This window comes from Euleptes europaea, chromosome 19, assembly GCF_029931775.1.
Source record: "Euleptes europaea isolate rEulEur1 chromosome 19, rEulEur1.hap1, whole genome shotgun sequence".
Classification (NCBI taxonomy): Eukaryota; Metazoa; Chordata; class Lepidosauria; order Squamata; family Sphaerodactylidae; genus Euleptes; species Euleptes europaea.
The window spans coordinates 15,477,110-15,500,237 of NC_079330.1; the positions used below are offsets into that span (position 1 = coordinate 15,477,110).

Here is a 23,128-nt window from a genome sequence, read left to right on the forward strand (position 1 = left end):
TTCAAAAATGGATTGCAGAGAAGCCATTTTTATTTCAAATAAGAGGTTTTATTGTTATACCTGTTTGATAAAGTTCATTAAAAAAAACACAGTTTCAGCTACATGCAAATCAAGACAGAAGTTGGAATGGCCAATTCCTACCCAAGGCAGGTTGGCCCTTGGAAAAGGACGAGCAGACACCGCAGACAGCAACACCGGCAGATTGAAGACGTGGGTTGCATTTGTGCCTTGGAAGGGGAGGGGGCGATTGTACAAGGCAGCACGTTGCAAATGGATGTTAGTTTTGGAAACGGAAGGAGCCAGGAAACCGCTTTGGTCCTTTGGCTATTGAAAGAACGATCTTGCCACCAGGCTCCCACTTACATCTGGCACTTGGTGGGACAGATGCCTGTCCCTATTTGGGAAAAATAATCAGTGGTTTTGCTTCCTTTAGAAAAAGCAGCTCTTTTCAAAGATTCGGGGGATTGAGCGGGCGGGCGGAAAGCACTTCTGGTTACAAAAACTACAACACTGAATGCACACGGAGAACCGATACAGGTAGATGACCTCCAAGAGAATCCGACGTTTGTTCCACAGGGGATTAAAATACCACGAGACCTGGAAGGTGGCAAGTTCCCTTCCGCACTCAAAAGGAAGGAGGTACCTCTAAGGCTAGTGAGAATTGAGACCCCAGAGCTGAGTTTGGGACAGACACTCCTCTCTGCAGCCTCTCCTCTCTCGTCACAGTGGTGGGAGATCCAAGAAATGGAAAGCAGCAGCTGGACAGGGTTGATCACAAGATGGCACAAAAAGACTGTCGCCGTTGCTTGGAGAAGAATTGCAACGGGCACCTGGAACTGCCACCCACGAGCTATCGGATCGTTCGCCTTTATTTCCACAAAGCCTACGGGGGTCGTGGGAAAGCTATCCTTTGAACAGGAAAGGCGCGCTCCTGCCAAAGGTTAACCTTTTAAAATCCCACTGATTCATTCTCCCAGTAAAACCACAGGGAACTTAAAAAGCGTCTCTTTATTATTATTTTTTGTCTCTCATTTTCTGGGACCAGCGAGGCAACAATCCTCTGGACGCTGACTGCATTTGCCTCAGTGACAAGACTTTGGGTGTTAATCGATCACTGATCAGCCTACCCCACTCGCAATTCAAAGAGTGCGAGCGGGGTTCGGTATGCAATTTTGGTCCTCGCTTTTGGTCCTCTAAAACTACAACTGGGGTTGGCGTTCCTTACTACAACTGTAGCCTCATAAGCATCGGACAAGTCCGGCTAAGAACTTTTTGCTATTGAGGTATCTATTTGGAGCATCTCGATCCAATGAAAGGTGGCAGAGCTTCATGTCTGAACCGTTACAGGAACGGCCTCCTCTGGAGCCGGGGAGTCACTCGGCAGCAGCCGAACCTCAATCACCTCACATGTCCGTACCTGCCTGGGCCTTGCGTCGTCCATCCGATCGTCTCTCTCCTCATCCTCTGAGCATGGATAATCTTGGCTCTCCGCCGGGGTTTCCTGGCTTTCCAGGTCACTCACCTGACCCTCACCAAACTCAAGAATGGTCGGCAGGTTGCCTTGCTTGGGGCAGCGTTTCTTAAGGCTGACTAGGAAAGGCTGCGGCAAGGAGAAAATGTCCACGTTGTTTCCCAGGTCAATCCAAGTCATGCTGGGGAAATTCTTGGGGTCCTTCACGGCTTCCGTCAGGTCCCGGAGGATGGCCTTTGTGAGCCTGTTGCCGTTGAGGGAGAGAGTCATGAGGTGCGGCAGGCCACTGAGCACCGGCAAGAGCTGGAGGAACATCTCGTCCGTCAGCTCGGTGAAGCAGAGCTCCACGTTCTCGATGTGCTCCGCGCTATTCTGCAAGTAGGGGATGATCCGGTCCAGCTCCTTTAGCGTCAGAGGGATGCCGGACAGGTCCAGTGTGTTGTCTCGCGGATTCCCCACCAGGATCGCTTTCAAGCTGCAAGAGAATGAGAGAGAGAGGGCTAAGCGAAATGTCTTCAATCTTCCCCACTGGCCCTCCTGCCTGCTGATGCCATCAGCTCTCCTGTCTGTCCAAAGAACAGAGACTCTCCAGTGTTTGCACAAGAACCTGATCTCAAATTCAGACATTTGGCCAGAGATGCTGGCTTTAGTATGACCCGGGAAACAAACAGGCAGGAAGAACGATAAATGAAAGCAAGGAACTGCGACAGGATGACCTCTCTGTCTTTCATTCTGTCGCATTTTTATCCTGCTCCTTCCCAGAAGCTTGAAGCGGAGCACATACCTCTGCCCTGATATCCTCACAACCGCAGGGTTAGGCCGAGAGAAAGAGTGCCTGGCCCCAGGTCACCCAGAGGAAGTTACAGCCGAGTAGGAATTTCAACACAGGACTCCCCGGTCCTGGCCTAAAAATCTAACTATACAACACTCTCAATGCGACCGGGGGGCGGGGGGGAGGGGCTTTTAATACTTAGCCCGACCTTATAAATCCTGCCAGATATTTCTGGCTGCTGATCAGCTCTAAGCAGCTCTTTGCTGCTTGGGAAATATTTTTTTTAAATTGCCCGTTGACAGGAAAGTCATCCCTGCACTCATCAGTGGGGTTATATGAATCCAGGCACCATTTGCATACTCTGTGGCCATTTTTGCATGGTAATTAGCAGCGCGTTCCAGGCTGAATTGCCCCACATATTTTTTTGAATTTTGAACGCTGAACCGACATTCCGGAAGTGACTGCAAAGCTGGCGCAGACCTGCTTCGCATTAGTAAAGAACCCATTCAACGAGACCTTTGGTGTTTGCCGTGAAGAATCCCCCTCAAGGAACGATGCAAAACAACAGAGGAGCACATGCTAATGGCTATGCAAACAGGAACAAAGGAGCAGGCGAGTGGAGGGTAGACCATGAATAGGCATTTTTAGAGTCGCATTTTTAAAAAGAGCTTTGAGCGAGCATCAAAATTGACCATGCAAAAATGACTTGTAGGAATTTCTGCTCAGTGTTTCCAAGTGCCCTGCTCATTCCAGAGCCTTTTTTGATTAGAGAAGCAGTCCTGAAGCTGCTGGCTTTGTACCGTGTATCAAACAGACCTTTCTCAGTAGACTCTTCTTTGATAGAAACACACCCTGATGTTGGGCTGTGTAATCTGTATTGTGAACAACTAATTTGCTGGGGGTTTTTTTCTTGCTTTATTTATTTACTTCATTTATACCCCACCTTTCGCCTCCATTTTATCCTCACAACAACCCTGTAAGGTAGGTTAGGCTGCCAGAGTGTGGGTGGCTCAAGGTCACCCAGCAAGCTTCTACAGCAGAGCAGGGATTCAAACCTGGGTCTCCCAGATCCTAGTCCATTTAAAGCTGTTGGTTTGATGGTTATATATTTTAGCTGTGGTGGTTCTGGAGTATGGTGGTAGTGGTGGATGGGTCCTGTAACCTTACACATAAGCCACCGTGGGCTAACTAGGAAATGTGAGATTTCCCTCCCCACAAACTGCAGTTTGGGGATGCAAAATCGGAAGTCAGCAGCAAGAGGGGAAAATCAATTTTTTCAAAAAGCCCTGGCTCTCCAGGGCCCCTCCAACAGCGTTAATAGAGACAAACAAAAATCTTTTCTCTTCTCATTTATCACTCCTCGCTGGCTTATTTGCAGCCAGCAGCCAGAGAGAGCATTATCCCAGCAGAATGTGATGCTTGTGCCAACAATTTGTCTGCCATGAGTCACACCCTTCAGAAATAGATCCGCCAGGAGGCCTATCCAAAAATGACCCTCTGGCATAATATGCCTTTGCTTTACTTGCTTGGCCTGTGCAGCAGTGACAAAAACAATCTCGCTCCAAACAGCACAAACCCAGGAACACACATGAAGCTGCCAGTGTGGTGTAGTGGATAACAGCGATGATTTGGAGCTGTGGAGTCTGATCTGGAGAACTGGGTTTGATCCCCTACTCTTCCACATGAGCGGCGGAGGCTAATCTGGTGAACTGGATTTGTTTCCCTGCTCCTACGCATGAAGACAGATGGGTGACCTTGGGCTAGTCGCAGCTCTCTTAGAGCTCTCTCAGCCCCACCAACCTCACAGGGCGTCTGTTGTGGTGAAGGGAAGGGAAGGCGATTGTAAGCCGGTTTGATTCTCCCTTAAATGGCAGAGAATGTCAGCATATAAAAACCAACTCTTCTTCTTCTTCTTGCACTTAATAAGACCATTGGTCCATCAAGGTCGGTATTGTCTCCTCAGACTGGTGGCAACTCTCCAGGGTCTTAGGTTGTCTTTAACAGCCCCTGCTACCTAATCTTATTAAGCAGCAGGGATTGAACCTGGGACCTTCTGCATGCTGAGCAGAAATGGAGGAGGGGAGATCCATGTATGCTGCCCTGAGCATCTTAGAGAAAAGGCAAGATAAAAATGTGCTCAACAAATACACGCAAAAAATACGATTTTCACCAGTTTGTGGAATGGTTTCCAGGGCGTGTGTTCAGGACAAGCTAGGAAATGTGAAGAAATTATGCGTTTAGCTGTCCTTTCACTAACCCTTCATTCCTCTGCACCTTCTCCACCGCTTGCCTGCGCTGCCGCCAACCTAGCTGATCCAGGAAAATAAGAACTTCCCCAGCTTTGCACCTTCCAAGCAATGCTCAATCCGGCCAGTTGGCTTGAAAGTTGCTCTCAGACGTCGTCTCCAACTGGTCGCTTAACCGTGGGCTATGCCAGTTGGAAACAGCGACACGACATTCCCAACTTCCTTATCTAAAACCTGCACACACGCCGAAAGATTCTCAGGAAAGCTCTGCCTTCAGACCAATGCTAAGAACAGGGCATAAGCATCTTAAATAAATAAGATTAGGCAGACAGTCTCCCAGACGTTTTCCCTCTCTTGGCATTTTAAATCCCTGGACTGACAGAGGGAAAGATTAGAATGCGCCTGGAGCAGAGTAGGGACAGGTTTTCCTCTCCCGTTTCCCCCTCCTTCAAGCTGTCAGATCTAGAGGAAAAGCCACTGCCTGTCTCTGCAAATACCCGTGGACACCGTAGACACATCCCCAGACTTTGGGTAGAAAGACGTTAGGCTGGGACAAGATGCCCTTGGAGAAAGCAAGGATTTCCGTGCCCTCTTTCTTTCTAGGCTGAGCACTCCAATCATGTAGGGATACCAGCCTCCAGGTGGGAAGTGGGGATCCCCTGGAATTACAGCTCATCTCCAGAGTACAGAGATCAGTGCCGCTGGAGAAGATGGATGCTCTGGAGGGTGGACTCTACGGCATTGTACCCCACTGAGTTCCCTGTCCTCCCCAGGATTTGAAATTGCACTCCCACAGAGAAGCTGAGAAAGATCATTGATAATCTTTTATATTTTCAATTTCAAGCCAACGTTTTCTCAAAAGTAAGCCCCAATGCTTCCGAGTAAGTTGCATTTACAGCAAGTTTACGAAGGGTTGCTTAAGAACATGAAAAGTGCTTGCTGGATCAGAGCCACCTTCGGTTTTTCGCAGCAGATTTGGAAAACCCACAAATGGGGCAATGACCCTCCAACGGTTTGCTTTGTGGCCAGCGAAATCCCCAAATCTCCAGGAGTTTCCCAACCTGTATCTGGCAACCCAACCTCCCCCCACCCCCATCTCCCATGGGTGGCCAGGAGGGACCTGGCAACCCAACCCCAATCCCACATTGAGAAACGACTACACGTCATTAAGCACTTCAGAAAAAACTCCTGGTGCCTCTAGGAGACTCGGATAGAGGGAGAGGAATTGGAGAGAAGGCAGATGGGATGGAAACCTTAAACAAGGAAAAGCAATGCCTTGCTAGAAACAGCAAATGCCTAGGCAGGTAGCATCTGGTCCGCTTGCCTGCATCCCTCAATCCCAGCCAGGTTTTCCCTTCGAGAGACGCTTCAGAGTGTTCCCAATTCTGACTACTGCAATGGTGCAGAAAGTGGTCTCGGATTAATCTGAACAGCGATGCAAAGAGCGATAGCTCACAAAGGGAAAGAGGGAAGGGGAAGATGCTGTTGGTTCTCGAGGCACAGACAGCAACGCTCAACACCATCCTCTGCAAGTGATAGAGGGGAGACTCTCTCACCCCACCCGGGCAAGCTTGCTTTTCGCAGCTCCCACACACCCCGGCAGCACGCACTGCGTTTCTCGTTTTTTCATCTTCCGTGCCGTGGGAGCTGTCAGAAGGAAGCCTCGGCTTTGTGAAGGATGGAGGGCCTGTGACATCCGAAGGCAGATTAAAATAACAGGCACACGTTAGTGTAGAGTCAGGCGGACGTGAGGAGCGAGCAATTTAGGAAAGAAACACACAGGCTGCAAAAGCCAGCCACTTCGATCCTCGGAGGCCGACGCGGAAGCCTTGATCTGGCTCGACGGCGTGGGAGTGACAGGAATTAAGGTGTTTACCAAACTGAAAGAGATCCGTCAGCGGCAGGGCGCCTCCGTTTCCCGAATTTGATGCACCCCCAAACTTAGCTGGGTCATGTGCGTTCCTCCGCTTCTCTACACACACACACACACACACACACACACACACACAAACATCCATTTATCTACATGTCCTGCAGCCCAGAGACACTTCTCCAATGGCAAGAACAAATTGGAAAAGGGAGGGCATACAAACAAATGCAATTCCAGATTTGCTGGTGCGCTAGGGTGTGCTAAGTCCAATTCTCCTGATTGTCTTAATCCTCTCTCTTTTTTTGTTACTGAATAATCGTTCTCCTGTTACACTGGAGAAAGTGGCACAGTTTCTGAGATTGGCTGTGAAAGTTCGTCAGTGAGCAATTTAGAGGGTTTTTTAAAATTAATTTTAGCATCCTTTTATCTATGTTCTAACCTTGTCAGCAATGCTCAACTGCAACAATTTTATGTTAATATGTCGTCACCCCATGTATTAATTTTATGCCGACTGTGTGAGTGGCAAGAACAAATTGGAAAAGGGGAGGGTCGTACAGCTAATGCAATTCCATGAACAATGTGCAATTCCAGATTCGCTGGTGCGCTAGGGTATGCATCTTCCATGCAAACCAGACAAAGCCACGCCAGATCAGACAGGCGCCGCTGCCCTGGTACGAGGCCCACATGCCACACCCATCCAAAGCTGCCGCAGTAAAGGCGATCGACTGTGAGGATACCACCGTTCGGAGAGGCCTCCGCCCCCCCCAGCTCTCAAACAGAGGACCTCGCTATCCACCCCCACCCCGCCTCTAGGGAACAGCTATCACAGCAGCCGAGGCAAAGAAACGAACAGCAGATTATGTTTGCTCGTTGCAGGAACAAATAGATTTCTTCAGCGTATCTCTGGGAGCAATGAGCACATCGCTATGCTCCGGAGGGGAGGGGGAGGAGGAAAAAAAGTCGCTTTCCTTTTGCAGTCGGAATTAGGAGACTGTTTGCTAATTTGTTAAGGCTTTAATTCTTCATGAGGTGCCTCGGTGAACCGGGGGAAATTAGCACAAGCCACGGCAACGTTTGCGGGACGTAATTCCCTCTGCAATACTCCATCATGTTAGCATTGTTGAAATAGTTGTGCTTTTTTTTTTTGTTGTTGAGAGGGGAGAATCCAACCTTTGAGGATGAGAAATGTCAAGGTCTCTAAAGATCATGTCGTGGAATATATTGCGGGCTGGTTTTGCTGTAAGTCTAGATGTCCAGACAGTTCTCTTCTTCGTCAGGACGCTGACATCATTCTGCTTCAGGAGACCTGGGCGACCAAGGACGTTCTGCTTGATGGCTTCCAATCATATAAAACAGAGGCAGTCCCGGGACTGGGACCAGGGAGGCTGAAGGGTGGATTGGGTATTTTGGTGTCTACCTCCTTGGGAGCAAAGTGCGTAGCTCTGTCCCCAAGGATACAACTAGCTAGGGCTGTCCTTTTGCAGTCTGACACGGCTAGAGTGCTAATTATTAATGTCCGTCTCCCGCGTCAGCAAAGAAAAGACGATATAAATGCTAATTGGGTAGCCCTAGAATGCTACGTTAACCATCTTTCATCGGAAATCGCAGATGCCATGATGATACCGAGGGGAGACCTCAATGCAAGATTGGGCCCGGATGATTCCACTATTCGGGAAACCTTTGAGGACACCAAGAACAGCCAGCGCAGAAGGATTTGAAACTGCAACCCCACAGAGAGGCGGAGAAAGATAATTAATAATCTTTTACATTTTCAAGTTCAAGCCAAGGTGTTCTCAAAAGTAAGCCCAATGCTTTCGAGTAAGTTGCATTTACAGCAAGTTTACAAAGGGTTGCTTAAGAACATGAAAAGGGCTTGCTGGATCACAGCCACCTTCTGTATTTCACAGCAGACTTGGAAAACCCACAAATGGGGCAATAACCCTCCAACGGTTTGCTTTGTGGCCAGTGAAATTCAGATATACTGCTTCTGAATGTTGGGAGGTTCCAGATAGCCCTCATGGCCTACCTTAAGGCCTCTCCGGTCCTTATCCGACCCTCTTAACCACTACATATGCTGGTTAGCACTGACACATATCTTTTACGGGGAATCACACGCTACATCTACAAATTGCCACGGCTGCTACCCCTTGTTTTTAGATTGGAGCCTCGTCCAGAAAAAGCCTTCAAGGGCTATAGCTACTAACTACATCTTTGAAAGGAAATAATTGAATAAAGCTTGTTGGGATTCAGGAAACACACGCAGAAGAAGCCGCTAATTAAAAAACGGGACTGGTAATTAAAAACAGGACAGCACACAGCTAAACCTTTTAATTTATGCTTCGGAGAGCTCCTTGCATCTCTTCTGTTCTGAAACGGCCCCTTGCTGACACATCCCAGTAACTATAATTACATGCTAATAGGGTGACAAGAGGTGGCCATTTCCTCCTCTGGCTTTGGAAAAAAGAAATCCTGACCTTCCATGACCGCGCTCCTTTTGTCACGTATTAAATTAGCCGAAAATATTGTTGCCGGAGACAGGAGGGCGGTCAAGAGGCCTGAAACATTTGGCTATTTGGAGCGTGCCTCAAAGGGCGACCCAGTTTTTGGTTCAAAACTGGGGGTGGGGTGGGAAAGCTGGGTTAAAATCTACCAGCCCACGGCTAGCCAGAGGCGGTCCTCCCTATAAATACTGACCTCATAAGAACATAAGAAAGGCCCTGCTGGATCAGACCCAGGCCCATCAAGTCCAGCAGTCTGTTCACACAGGGGCCAACCAGGTGCCTCTAGGAAGCCCACAAGCAAGACGACTGCAGCAGCACCGTCCTGCCTGTGTTCCACAGCACCCAAGATAATACTGGTAGGCATGCTCCTCTGATCCTGGAGAGAACAGGTATGCAGCATGACTAGTATCCATTCTAACTAATAGTCATGAATACCCCTTTCCTCCATGAATATGCCCACTCCCCTCTTAAAGCCCTCCAAGCTGGCAGCCATCACCACATCCTGGGGCAGGGAGTTCCACAATTTAACTATGCATTGTGTGAAAAAATGCTTCCTTTTATCTGTTTTGAATCTGTCACCCCACAGCTTCAACAGATGACCTCACGTTCTAGTATTATGGGAGAGGGAGAAAAACCTCTCCCCGTCCACTCTCCCCAAACCATGCATAATTTTATAGACCTCTATCATGTCTCCCCTTAGCCGCCTTCTTTCCAAGCTAAACAGCCCTAAGCGTCTTCACCGCTCCCCATAGGACAGTTGCTCTAGTTTCCTAAACATTTTGGTTGCTCTTTTCTGCACCTTCTCAAGCTCTGTAATACCCTTTTTTAAGGTGTGGTGACCAGAAATCCCTAATTTCTTCTCTTCCCCTGCTGCTGAGCCCTTTCCCCCATTTTTTTTTTTTGTGGGGTCAGATCCATCTATCAAGCTGCAGATAGTTATTCTGTGATTTTAGTGCCATCAGGGGAGTATTATTCCCCTGATTTATGCCATCCAAAGTAGCATTATACCCTTCTATGCCTATCGGTGGGCTTATAAGGGTCTCTGCTCAGGATTGCAGTGTAACTAACAAAGGTTGCCATTACCCATCTTGTTCTACAGATACTCAGTTCCAAAAGAAAAGAACAAGAGTCCAGTAGCACCTTAAAGACTAACAAAAGTTCTGGCAGGGTATGAGCTTTCGTATGCCACAGCTCACTTCTTCAGAAAGCTCATACTGCTAGAAATGTTGTTAAGACTTTAAGGTGCTACTGGACTCTTGGCTCTTTTCTACTGCTGTTGACAGACTAACATGGCTACCCATCACGATCAGTTCCCCAAAAAGGGTAAGACTTTTTATTAAGACCCATCAAATATCATAAAGCCAAATGAATCATAAACAATGTGCAAGTTTGTGAGTTTCCTAGAATTCTTCACCAGGCTGGGTGTTCAATACAAAAAAGGGGGAGGATAAAAATAAGTCGATTCAAGGCATGGTGGCAAAGCCTCAAGTCTGCAGTTGGTAAAATGAAAAACAGGAGCTGCTACAGACAAAATTGGATTCATTTAGATGGGCACACAGCAGGTTTTAAATTGCATCGGGCTGCTTGAATAAAGGAGAAAGAACCAATGGCATGCTGGCTCTGCGGATAAGAAAGGTGGCAATTGATGAAGCATCTTTCCAATGCTAAATACGACACACAGGTCTCCAGTAGAAGAAGAAGAGTTGTCTTTTATATGCCGACTTTCTCTACCATTTAAGGAAGAATCAAACTGGCTTACAAACACCTTCCCTTCCCCTCCCCACTACAGTCACCCTGTGAGGTAGGTGGAGCTGAGAGAGCTCTAACAGAGCTGTGACTTGCCCAAGGTCACCCAGCTGCCTTCATGTGTAGGAGTGGGGAAACTAACAAGGTTCACCAGATTAGCCTCCACCACTTATGTGGAGGAGAGGGGAATCAAACCCAGTTCTCCAGATCAGAGTCCACCGCTCCAAACCACCGCTCTTAACCACTACACCACACTGGCTCTCAGTGAAGGCAGAAAGTTTTTTTAAAAGGGTCCCTTATAGGAACAAAGCAGAGCTTTAATTAAGATGGAAGAGCCAATGCAAGCCAAATCAGGTATTATCTGATGCAGTCATCTTCTAGACTTACTGAGCGTGGGACACACTGAGCAGCAAGGATATCACCTACATGAGAGTCACATGCCAGAAAGAGGGGGACGACCAAGAGTTATGATCTCGCCAGGGCCGGAGGCAGCAAAGCAAGACAGCCAGGGACAGGAAACACCAACCAAGCTTCAGGAAATGTATAGTAGTAAGGAACAAGCCAGGGGCAAAAGCTATGGAGGACAGTGAACTTACCTGACAGCCCTGGTGTTCTTTCCAAGGGCATGCAAGCAGAGACGGGGGCGTGCATGCGTAGAGAGCTACTGCTCTTTACACATGCACACTAGTCAAAAAAAGAAGGGGGGGGGAATAGAAAAGGAAGCTCGACAAGGGTCTGCAACCCACCAGAGGGTCTGGACCCATGGGGAGTGTGAAGACCACTGGCCTAGTAAATGGAAGGCGAGCAATCCCTATGAGCCAAGTCCCATTTGGAAACTAGTCTTCCTCCACTGAAGCCCCCTTCTCGACAGCTACATTTGGTAATTCTCAAAAACAGACAAAGGTACCAAGTAGCCATATTGATCCACAGAGAACGAAACGTTGGAACTGACCATGAAATTTCCTTCTACCTTTGCTATATATATTTTTCCTGCTTATAATGTCAGTTAATTACATTACCATTGAGGCCTGCTGTCTCTCAGATGTTTTATCTTGGTTCTGCATGCTCTAACCTTTCTCAACATGGATAAGTAGGTTTTTCTGACAGACTGCTTGCTTATAGGGCTATGGAAGTCTCAGAAGAAGGAGGAGGAGGAGGAAGAGTTGGTTTTTCTATGCTATCTTATTCTCTACCTTTTAAGGAGAATCAAATCAGCTTACAATTTCCTTCCCTTCCTCTCCCCACAACAGACACCTAGTGAGGTAGGTGGGGCTGAGAGAACTCTTAGAGAACTGTGAGTAGCCTATGGTCACCCAGCTGGCTTCATGTGTAGGAGTGGGGAAACAAATCCAGTTCACCAGATTAGTGTCCTCCGCTCATGTGGAGGCGCGGTGAATCAAACCCGGTCTCCAGATTAGAATTTACCGCTCTTAACCACTACACCACGCTGGCTCTCAAACTGAAAGGACTTGGCAGGCACTTCCTGTAAGGTAGAGACAGAAGTCTGCAACCAACTTCCCTCCTCTCTAGGATTACAGAAGTACCCATTCATCAAAATCATGTCCTCCAGTTCCAGGGGAGAAACTCCAAAAACGAAAAAGTCCTGCATTAATTTTGTTTTCTTGTACTGAACCCCACCAGCTTGGCGAACGCTCGCGTGCTGCTTCGTGATGTTTTTTAATTGGTCCTAATAAAAGGCGTTACAGCAACTTTTGTTTTTGGAGTAGATCATTAACAGCATCCCACAAACCCAAATCCCTCGGGCTTCCTCCCCTGCCTCCATCCCTCACCCCCAAGCTCTTTTAAATTGGAGTTACTCATCTGTTTTCCATTCTGACCTTTTAAATATCTACGTAGGAGATCACAACACAAACAGTTCATTTACACACCAAAGTTTGCATTATATCAGCTATCATGGCAAAGCACACTTCCCATCGCACCTCTCCCCACCCACACTTTAAACCAAATAGCTTTTTAACAATCCTTCTTACACCAGGATAAATTTATTGAATTTTTTTAAAAGATGCGTTCCTATCTTATAGCTTGTTGGAAAGCTACACAGCTGAAGAGCCAGATCCTGTCAAGCAACCCAAGCATTTTAACCTGTGTGTTAGTGCGCCTAAGCCTAGCCGAATCTCATCAGAGCTTAGAAGCAAAGCACGGCTGACAAGATCAGCACCTGGATGGGAGACCACTGAGGAAGACTGGGGTTGCTATGTGGAGGAAGGCTGTGGGGAGGGGCTGTGGCTCAGTGCAAGGGCAACTGCTTGGCATGCAGAAGGTCCCAGGTTCAATCCCCAGCATCTCCAGTTTAAGGGACTAGGAAAGTAGGTGATGTGAAAGACCTTCTCTACCTGAGACCCTGGAGAGCTGCTGCTGGTCTGAGTACACACATGAAGCTGTCTTCTGCTGAATCAGACCCTTGGTCCATCAAAGTCAGTATTGTTTACTCAGTGGCTCTCCAGGGTCTCAGGTGTAGGTCTTTCCCACCACCTACTTGCCTAGTCCCTTTTCTGGAGATGCCGGGGATTGAACCTGGGACCTTCTGCATGCCAAGCAGATGCTCTACCACTGAGCCACGGCCCCTCCCCAAAGTAGACAATACTGACTTTGATGGACCAAGGGTCTGATTTAGTATAAGGCAGCTTAATGTGATATAAGGCAACGGAAAACCACCTCCACTTGTCTCTTGCCATGAAGACCTCACAGTTCCAGGGTTGCGATGTGATTGCACACAATTACAATCTATCCTATTTAACAGAGGGTGGTCAAGAAACAATAATGCCACTGTGTGTCTATAGCTCATTTGGTTCCTAAGCATCTTTCCTCTGTAGGATTGTGTGTGTATGTTGGGAACTTACAAGAGCATTTCCACCCCTTCACAGGGACCAGTGGGGTTTCCTCTCCCTGTTGTAGAGAGCATACACCAGTGCCTGCCCTGCTCATGACAATTTTTTTAGTTTATTTATATGATGCCTTTCAGCCCTATTTAGGACCTTCAAAGCAGCTTGTGACAACAATGTTAAAAAAATTATTTTCCCTATCAAAATCTACAAACTGCACAGAAAACCGATAACATAACATACAATCTGTATCTCCAATAAACATAATTTGCTAATAAATATCTACAAAAAATTAATGAACTCAACCAGAAATAAAAAGGGGGGGAAGAGAAAAAGACGCAGACTGAATCCAGGGATCCTGGAGGGTTTTTCCCCATCTTCTGGGCATGGAGTAGGGGTCACTGGGGGTGCGGGGGGAAGTAATTGTGAATTTCCTGCATTGTGCAGGGGGTTGGACTAGATGACCCTGGTGGTCCCTTCCAACTCTATGATTCTGTGAAATTCTGGCTCTTCGTTCTCCCACTCTGTGACACCAAAATGTCTCCCAGCGCAAAGAAGGCCGCGAACGTCTTGCTCTCCACTCACCAGGCCTGTGGTTTCCTCTTCACGATGCCCTGGCGCCGCCATTGCGAGTGGGGGCTGAGGTGGTAGGTCAGCTGCCTGCAGAGCTTCTCCATGGCCCCAAGCGAATCCGCCTCCTGCAAAGGGGGAAAGGAAGGAAAGAGAAGTGTGTGGATCATCACAGGGGGGAGGAAAGGCAAGAGCACGGCCGGGTCAGCTAGTGGGATGATTCCGTTCCAACGCCATGATAACAAAGGCAACCAAGCAGGTTGATTCCCTCAATGCACTGCTTAGACAATGCTCAGTTTATAAGACAATGCTCAGTTTATGGGCGAATGGGAGGCATGGAGGGCTTACTGTGAGACTGAAACTTATATGGGGAAACTACAAGGTTATTCTTTGTTCTAATCCACTGATCAATAAGGTATAGGTAAAAAAAATGCAATACTCAAATCCTATCTTTATACCGAATTGTTTAATTTCTTTTTATTATTACACATAATATTTAATAACCAAGGTTTGTAGACGATATATTATGTTTTTCCTTTTATTTTCTTTGGTTGAAATGAAGAAATTAGTATGCAATAAGAAAGCTATTGTTAGACATAATATGAAATAACAGTAGTATTAGAATTCTAAATGCAAAAGACCAAACAAGTAAATAGAAAGATGGAGGAGGATGAAGGGGAAGTTTCCACTTATTTAATCTTTTAATAATGATGTATTTTCAACAACTATATCTTGATACGAATGTTTATGTAGTTATTTTTGAGTATTTGTTGAAAAGCTTATACATGATTTTATGGAAAATAATAAAAATTCTTTAAAAAAAGATTCCCATGATGCACTGCTTGTGCAAATCACAGCTGACTTATGGCAACCCCGTAGGGGAGGGGTGTCAAAATCAACCGTTATGAGGGCTGGATATGACATAAATGTCACTTGGTTGGGCCAGGCCAGGCCCAGATTGAGGGGGGGGGAGTGGCTGCTTCAGTTGGCTTGAAGGCTGGATAAGAGCTCTCAAGGGGACGGATCTGCCCCGCAGGCCTTATGTCTGACACCCCTGCCGTAGGGTTTTCAAGGCAAGAGACGTTCAGAGGTGGTTTGCCATTGCCTGCCTCTGCGTGGGCTGAGGGAGTTCTGAGAGAACTGTGACTAGCCCAAGGTCACCAAGCAGGCTTCATGTGGAGAAATGAGGAATCGAACCAGGCTCTCAGATTAGAGTCTGCCGCTCTTGACCACTACACCTCGTTGGCTCTTATGAAGCACCAGGGAGTGTTATTTTAAAATTTTTATTTATGCTTTGCTTTTCTCCCCAAAGGGGATACCAAACCACCCTACAACACTGTTCTGCCCTCCTCCATTTTACCCTAACAACAGCCTTGTGAGGAAGTTCAACCAGAGAGAATGTGACTGGCCCAAGCTCATCCAGCAGCTTCCAAGACCAACCTGGGTCTCCCAGATCCTAGCCTGATGCTCTAACCACTACACCACGCTGGGCTGGCTAGAATGAACGGCCCTAAGCAGCACTTTATGATAATGAGCCCACGGCAGCAGCATGAAGGGGTGCCCAATGAAGAGGGGAGGGGCCGTGGTTCAGTGGTAGAGCATCTGCTTGGCATGCAGAAGGTCCCAGGTTCAGTCCCCGGCAACTCCAGTTAAAGGGAGTAGGCAAGTAGGTGATGTGAAGGACCTCTGCCTGAGACCCTGGAGAGCCATGGAGAGGGGCCATGGCTCAGTGGGAGAGCATCTGCTTGGCCTGCAGAAGGTCCCAGGTTCAGTCCCCGGCATCTCTAGTTAAAAGGACTAGGCAAATAGGTGATGTGAAAGACCTCTGCCTGAGACCCTGGAGAGCCACTGCCGGTCTGAGTAGACAATACTGACTTCGATGGACCAAGGGTCTGATTCAGTAGAACGCAGCTTCATGCATTCATGTGTTCAAAAGATGAGGTGGTGCCATACCCATCCTCAAATCAAGCACAGAGAAAAAACTCTCCTGCAGGCTGTCAGAAAAGCAACACAACATCCATTTCCCACTTCATTTCCCCAACAGTCACAAAAAGTTTTGGAAGAGATCAGCATGTCTTCATTCACCAGGCTCTCAGAGCTTGCTGCGTTCGTCAGCAGAGGCAGACTTTACATCTGGACGCGCTGGCAGTGCATTGGCGAGGGGCAGCAGGAAGCCACTCCGCACGCGCTCATTGTTTCAGGCAGTCTGTTCAGAAAAAAAGGTACCACAAACATTTGCAGTCTCATCGCTAATATGACATCTCAGTATCATGATAGCGGAGAACGCGTGCACACACACACACACACACACACACACACACATAAACCAGAATCACAGCAAAGAGTGAGTCATGCACACAGCCCCACTGACATTCAAGAGTGCAGAGACACCTTTCCGCTGTGACTGAACTCCAAGTACCCAATCTGTGTGAACCGGAGAGGAGAACAGAACCCAATTCCAGGCTGCTCTTTGCAGAGGAGAGAGATCATCTCAGTATCTGTTTTTTTAGACAACCAGACTACTTCTAGGCAGAGAGAGACAGGGAGAGAGAGCGCACCTGCCTGTATATTTCTCCTGAGTTAGGAAGTGGGTTCTAGGCCACAAAAGCTGATGCCACAATAAACTGGTTTATCTCCAAGGCATTTCAAGATGTGTGTTTAAAGCCATAGCAAATGGAAATACGTGTGATTTTCAGGAAAATGTTTTTAGGACCGAGAGGCATGTGTGAGGGATGCTAGTTAAAAGCAGTTAGATTCGAACCCAGTAGCACCTTAGAGACCAACAAGAGTTATAAGGTGTAGCGTGGCGTAGTGGTTAAGAGCAGCGGACTCTAATCTGGAGAGCCAGGTTTGATTCCCCATTCCTCCACAAGAAGCCTGCTGGGTGACCTTGGGCTAGTCACACAGTTCTCTCCAAACTCTCTCAGCCCCACATACCTCACAAGGCACCTGTTGTGAGGGGGGGAAGGCGATTGTAAGCCGCTTTGGCCCTCCTTACGGTAGAGAAAAGCGGGGTATAAAAACCAACTCTCCTTCTTTTATAAGCTTTTGAGAGTCAGACACAAGTAGGAATGCAGGCAGTGAGCTGCAGCTATAAAGTCCGGGATACATTCTGGCAGGCTGCTCCTGGCATGGAGCTCGCTTCCATAATGAGATTTTTACTCCAAAGGGTGCCTGGAGATCGCCCCCGCTCCTGGTGCCTGCAGTGCTTATTGGCCTGTCTTGCTCAGACCCTGATGCCGTCGCTTCTCTCCAGCACAGGGCAGTGGCCTCTTTCTAATCAGATTCACTGCTGCTTAACGTCTGTTTCCGACTGCGAGCAGCCTGGGAATAGACGACCCCTTGCTTCAGCTACCAGCGTCAAAGTTGACTGCCTTCCAAAAAATGAAAAAGCTTAGGTTGGTCTGCCAGATGCTAACTTTCCCTTCTCCAGCCTTTGCAATGCAATCTAGCTTAGGCATTATGCTGGGAGAAAAAGGGATGTTTAATCAGTTTTCAGCATTGGCAAGCACACGCACGAGACAGAGCCCATCTGCCAAAAAAACTCAGTTACCTTAATATTAAATAATAATCACATAATTTGATCTCATCTTGCTCGGCGATAAGCTAAGACAGTTTGTTCCATTAACTCTGCCACATAAAACACACAGATAAGGTGCCGAGATGGAGCCAAGCCAACCCTAATCGATGGGGCGCTCTAAACTAGTCCTGGATCCCCTGTCAGCTCCCAAGTTCTCTGCTGAACATCTCTAACACTGTCAGTGGAAGGCAGGAGGCTGGAATGGTGGCAGCGGTGGGATTGTAGCCAGCAACACACTCATTGAGTCAGTTCTGCTCACACTTGAGGACTGCCTAGTGGGTTGCCACGTTTGAGGGCTGGGAAGGAAACTCTCGAGTTTTTTGTTGCATTTGCTTGCATCGTATCTCATTGTTTGCCTGTTTCGAAACCTTACAATTTGCTTTTCTACATGATGATTTCTCAAGGCAGAGGAATACAAAAAAAAAAAAAAAAAAGACAGGGGGGAGGGGAAGAACTATCCACCAACATCATAAAAAGAGCAATTAGCAAAGAACTACACAGCAACCAAGCAAACCAAGGATGTTTCTCTAACAGTGCACTCCTAAGGAAAGTTACTCCAGTCTAAGACCATTGAAATGTAACTCTCCTTGGGAATGCACTGTAAATGGGACAGTCTTCGTAGCACATTTTAAAATGGCCATGGTCCCAAATGTCAGGCAACCGAGACTGTGTTTTGGGAACTGCTATCGAGTATGGCTGCATTGTGTAGTGGTTAATAGCGGTGGGGCTGAGGGAGTTCTGAGAGAACTGTGACTAATGCAAGGTCCCCCAGCAGGCTTCATGTGGAGGAGTGGGGAATTGAACCCGGTTCTCTAGATTAGAGACTGCTGCTCTTAACCACTACATCACGCTGGCTCCATCTGGAAAGAAGTGTTCAGCTCTCTACTGCTAAGTGGACATTTGTCTTGTTTCCAGGAACATTAGCCCCAATGGTGCCTTCCGATTTGTAAGGGCTGGCTGTAGTCACTGTGCTCCCACATACTTGTCTCATTGTTCAATCCCATGTTCTAGGAACACGTTCCATGTCCCACACTGAATTCACACATGCACACGTAACCAGGCTGCACTGAAACCACTTGCTGGTCAGCATGCACCAGGCACAGTAAACAGGCTCAAAGTCTCCAAACCCGCTGCAGTTTCTCGACCCAAAGAATGGGATGGGCTTCAAGCAGAAGCTTGTGACTTGCCCCTGCTGGGGAGTCTGTGCTAGCTTCCCTGTGCAATTTCTCCCCACCTTAGGAAAATGACTAATTGCTCTGTGTGGATCAGCCCCCTGCTGAATTCCAGCATGAATTCTTTATCAGGCTTCATGCAATATTCACTGTGACCTATTTTACACAACATATGGATCCGATAGGTGCGGCACTTACAGGGCAAACAGGAAGAAACTGTAGCTTGTGCCTGGAATAAAGGGCATGGTGCTTTTAGACCATTGCAATAGCTCCGGTGGGTTCAATATGTCACTTTTTCTTCTCCACAAGCCTAGCCCAAACAACCCCATTGAAAAAACTAAGGTCACACACACACAACCAATACATAAGTGCAGTCATGCACACTTCTGAACCGTTTGTCCCTCATGGGTGGATGAAATTGTGGCAGACTCTCCATTTCAGTACAGGAGCATCTGCGGTGGAGCTGGGAATAAATTCTCCAAGGCAGTAATTTGATTCTGATACCTGGATTAAGCCTGCTGCATGACAGATTCTCTGGTGTGAATTGTGTCTAGCAAAAAAAAAGAGAAAGATTCTGTTTGGAATCCCTTTAAAGTCCTGTTTGTTCCCTGTACGCACAACCACACATGCAGCCCCCTTCCTCTACTTACATGACACACCACCTACAGCAAGAAACCCTGATTTACTCCCCATGTGACCACAAAGATCACTGGGGGGGGGGTGGCTCTTGGGCAAGACCTGGTTGGCCACTGTGTGAACAGACTGCTGGACTTGATGGGCCTTGGTCTGATCCAGCAGGGCCTTTCTTATGTTCTTAAGACCTTTCATTCACAACGTAAGCCTACTTTGCAGGGTTGTTGGATGACTAAACTATTACTGTGTGGTGTAGTGGTTAGGAGCAGCGGATTCTAATCTGGAGAACCGGGTTTGATTCCCCATTCCTCCACATGAGCGGTGGACTCCAATCTGGAGAACTGGGCTGGTTTCCCCACTCCTGCACATGAAGCCTGCTGGGTGACCTTGGGCTAGTTAGAGTCCTCTTGGAACTCTCTCAGCCTCGCCTACCTCACAAGGTGTCTGTGGAGGGGAGAGGAAGGGAAGGCGATGGTAAGCCGATTTGATTCTCCTTAAAAGGTAGAGGAAGTCGGTATATAAAAACCAACTCTTTTTCTTTTTCTACTCGGAGCTCTTTAGAGAAAGGGAGAGCTGCACGTCGTACATCAGAAATGCATGGCAACAAGGGCCGTGGCATTTCCGTGGTCCCATCAAGTTGGAGAGCTCAAAGGGTAACTGCATTTGCACAATCAACTGTAAAGAATTTGCCTCCTAAAAGCTCCAGCAGCCTGAAAGCGGTGCAGTCAACCCACCGAGCAAAGGACAAATCTGGCCGATATCCACAGTAACCCGTCATAAACAAGGCTGTAGCCAAACTGCCGCGTGGGCCAAGCAAACAAAAAAACAAAAACAAAACCCTTGTCCCGATAGTTACGGGTTGGGCAAGTGACTCCATGTTGCGGCACTGCTGGTTACGTGAACAAAAGAACAGGGAGCTACAAAATGTGCCAGGTGCACAGGAAAACGGGTACAGTGGCTAACAAACAATGTTGTCTGCAAAAATAGGTGAGAACAGTTTTAAGACAGGGAGGCATTGCTGATAAACAGCATATGGTGCAGGCTGAATCAATTGGAAAACATTTGGTAAACCCCATAAGCACTTTTATGCTTTTATGCAATAGGATTTCCTCGAATTTGGGGTGGGGGGCTTGAGGTATTTTATTTGTGTGCCTATACCCTGCTTGTCTGCCCAGGGGAGACCCAAACTGGCTGACACAGCACCCTTACCCGCTCATCCGTTTTGTTGTTATAACTATCTGATGTGGTAGGTTAGGCTGGTCCTGACCTAGATGGCCCCGGCTAGCCTGATCTCATCATCTTAGGCAGATCATGAGAGGGGGAGGGCACCTTGGCCATCTTCTGGGCATGAAGTATGGGTGACTGGGGGTGTGGGTGGGAGGTAGTTTGGAATTTCCTGCATTGTGCAGGGGGTTGGACAAGGTGACCCTGGTGGTCCCTTCCAACTCTATGATTCTATGTCTCAGAAGCTAAGCAGGGTCAGCCCTGGTTAGTATTTGGATGAGAGCCCACCAAGGAATATCAGGGTTGCTATGCAGAGGAAGGCAATGGCAACCCACCTCTGTAAGGCTCTTGCCTTGAAAACCCTATGGGGTTGCCATAAGTCAGTTAGGCTGAAAGGGAGTGACTGGCTCAAGTCCCCCAGCAAGCTTCTATGGCAGAGGAGAGATTAGAACTTTCATCTCCTTGTCCAATGCACGGGGTCATCTGCTGAAGCTGGAGGGTGAGAGATTCAAAACGGATAAAAGGAAGTATTTCTTCACACAGTGCATAGTTAAATTGTGGAACTCCCTGCCCCAGGATGTGGTGATGGCTGCCAACTTGGAAGGCTTTAAGAGGGGAGTGGACATGTTCATGGAGGAGAAGGCTATTCATGGCTACTAGTTAAAATGGATACTAGTCATGATGCATACCTATTCTCTCCAGGATCAGAGGAGCATGCCTATTATCTTAGGTGCTGTGGAAAACAGGCAGGATGGTGCTGCTGCAGTTGTCTTGTTTGTGGGCTTCCTAGAGGCACCTGGTTGGCCACTGTGTGAACAGACTGCTGGACTTGATGGACCTGGATCTGATCCAGCATGGCTTTTCTTATGTTATTTTTTTATTTTTTTGAAATTTTTTATTGGGTTTTTAAGGTACAAAATAAAATGGGAAAGGGAAGGGGGGGAATAGATAACATAGGTTTCTGTGACAAGCCACAGCATCTGATATTTAGCTCATTTACCCACTGAACTTCTAATCAATGAACAATATTCATAATAACCTCAACAGCTTCTATTGACCACTTCTAGTAATCTCTATATATTCTTATCTTCTGTTCTAAAATTTCACAGTACAATAATCTATTATCAGACTACTTTTAAACTACATTCTATCAGTTATCGGTTATTAAATGTTTTACTTGTACAGCTCTAGTATTTAACCCATTCATTAAGGTCTTTATATTGTAACACCAACTACAGTGTTAACTATAAATTGTCTCCCTATCCTGTTTTTCAGGATTTTCTCCCTATGTGTTTTTCAAGTGCTATGTACTTTTCCAGCGTGGTGTAATGGTTAAGAGCGGTGGTTTGGAGTGGTGGAGTCTGATCTGGAGAACCTGGTTTGATTCCCCACTCCTCCACATTGGCAGTGGAGGCTAATCTGGTGAACTGGAATTATTTCCCCACTCCTACACATGAAGCAGTAAGAGCCCCATGGCACAGAGTGTTAAGCTGCAGTACTGCAGTCAAACGCTCTGCTCATGATCTGAGTTCGATCCCGACAGAAGTCGGTTTCAGGCAGCCGGCTCAAGGTTGACTCAGCCTTCCATCCTTCCGAGGTCGGTGAAATGAGTACCCAGCTTGCTGGGGGTAAAGGGAAGATGACTGGGGAAGGCACTGCAAAAAACCCCCGCAAACAAAGTCTGCCTTGGAAACGTCGGGATGTGACGTCACCCGGTGCTTGCACAGGGGACCTTTACCTTTACTTTACACATGGAGCAAGCTGGGTGACCTTGGGCGAGTCACAACTCAGCCCCACCTACCTCACATGATGTCTGTGGTGGGGAGGGGAAGGGAAGGTGATTGTAAACCGGGTTGATTCTTCCTTAAGTGGTAGAGAAAAACAGGCATATAAAAACCAGCTCTTCTTCTTCTTTTGCCCACAAAGGAAATGCTACATGGCACAGCTAATTCAAACAGTAGCTGAAAGTCGCCCGTACACCCCAGGGCAAGAACAAACTGCTGGAGGCCAATTATCAGCTACAGGTTAATTGGGAGAACATGCAAGGGGTTCAAGCATTCCTCCCTTCTAACGTCTTACTGGGGACACAGAGAGCTCATTTTCCCTGTTCGTCACTGGCAGACGGCAGCCGATTGTCATGCATAAGCGCAACTGTATCCGCAAAAATGGCTTAGCCACGGCAGAGGCCAAATGAGCAACACATCACAATGTGCTAATTAGCAATGCGGAACCAAGAAAAAAGATGCGGGGGAGGGAAGAATGTAGCCGTCACAGCCCACCAAAATAAAGCTGAATATCCCTCGTGGGAATAAAGCAGAACGGGAAGTTTGTAAAATCACAACAGGCTGATCAAAAAAAGAATGGGCATTCTACCTGCACATGAAGCCAGACGGGTGACCTTGGGCTAGTCACAGTTCTCTCACCTACCTCACAAGGTACCTGTTGTGGAGGGGGAAGGGAAGCTGATCCTAAACTGCTTTGAGACTCCTTAAAGGTAGAG

The 23,128-nt window shown here is 47.5% G+C and overlaps 1 protein-coding gene across 1 annotated transcript in view; it reads right to left on the reverse strand.

Moving 5' to 3' along the window:
- Positions 1 to 1,327: 1,327 nt before the first annotated feature.
- The window catches only part of LRRC75A (leucine rich repeat containing 75A), a 70,840-nt gene continuing 49,039 nt past the window's right edge, over positions 1,328 to 23,128 (reverse strand). The window contains exons 3-4 of the mRNA XM_056865282.1: positions 14,035 to 14,147; positions 1,328 to 1,946 (exon numbers count right to left, since the gene is read on the reverse strand). Coding sequence (XP_056721260.1) covers positions 1,328 to 1,946; positions 14,035 to 14,147 — 732 coding nt within the window. The remainder of the gene's footprint in view (positions 1,947 to 14,034; positions 14,148 to 23,128) is intronic.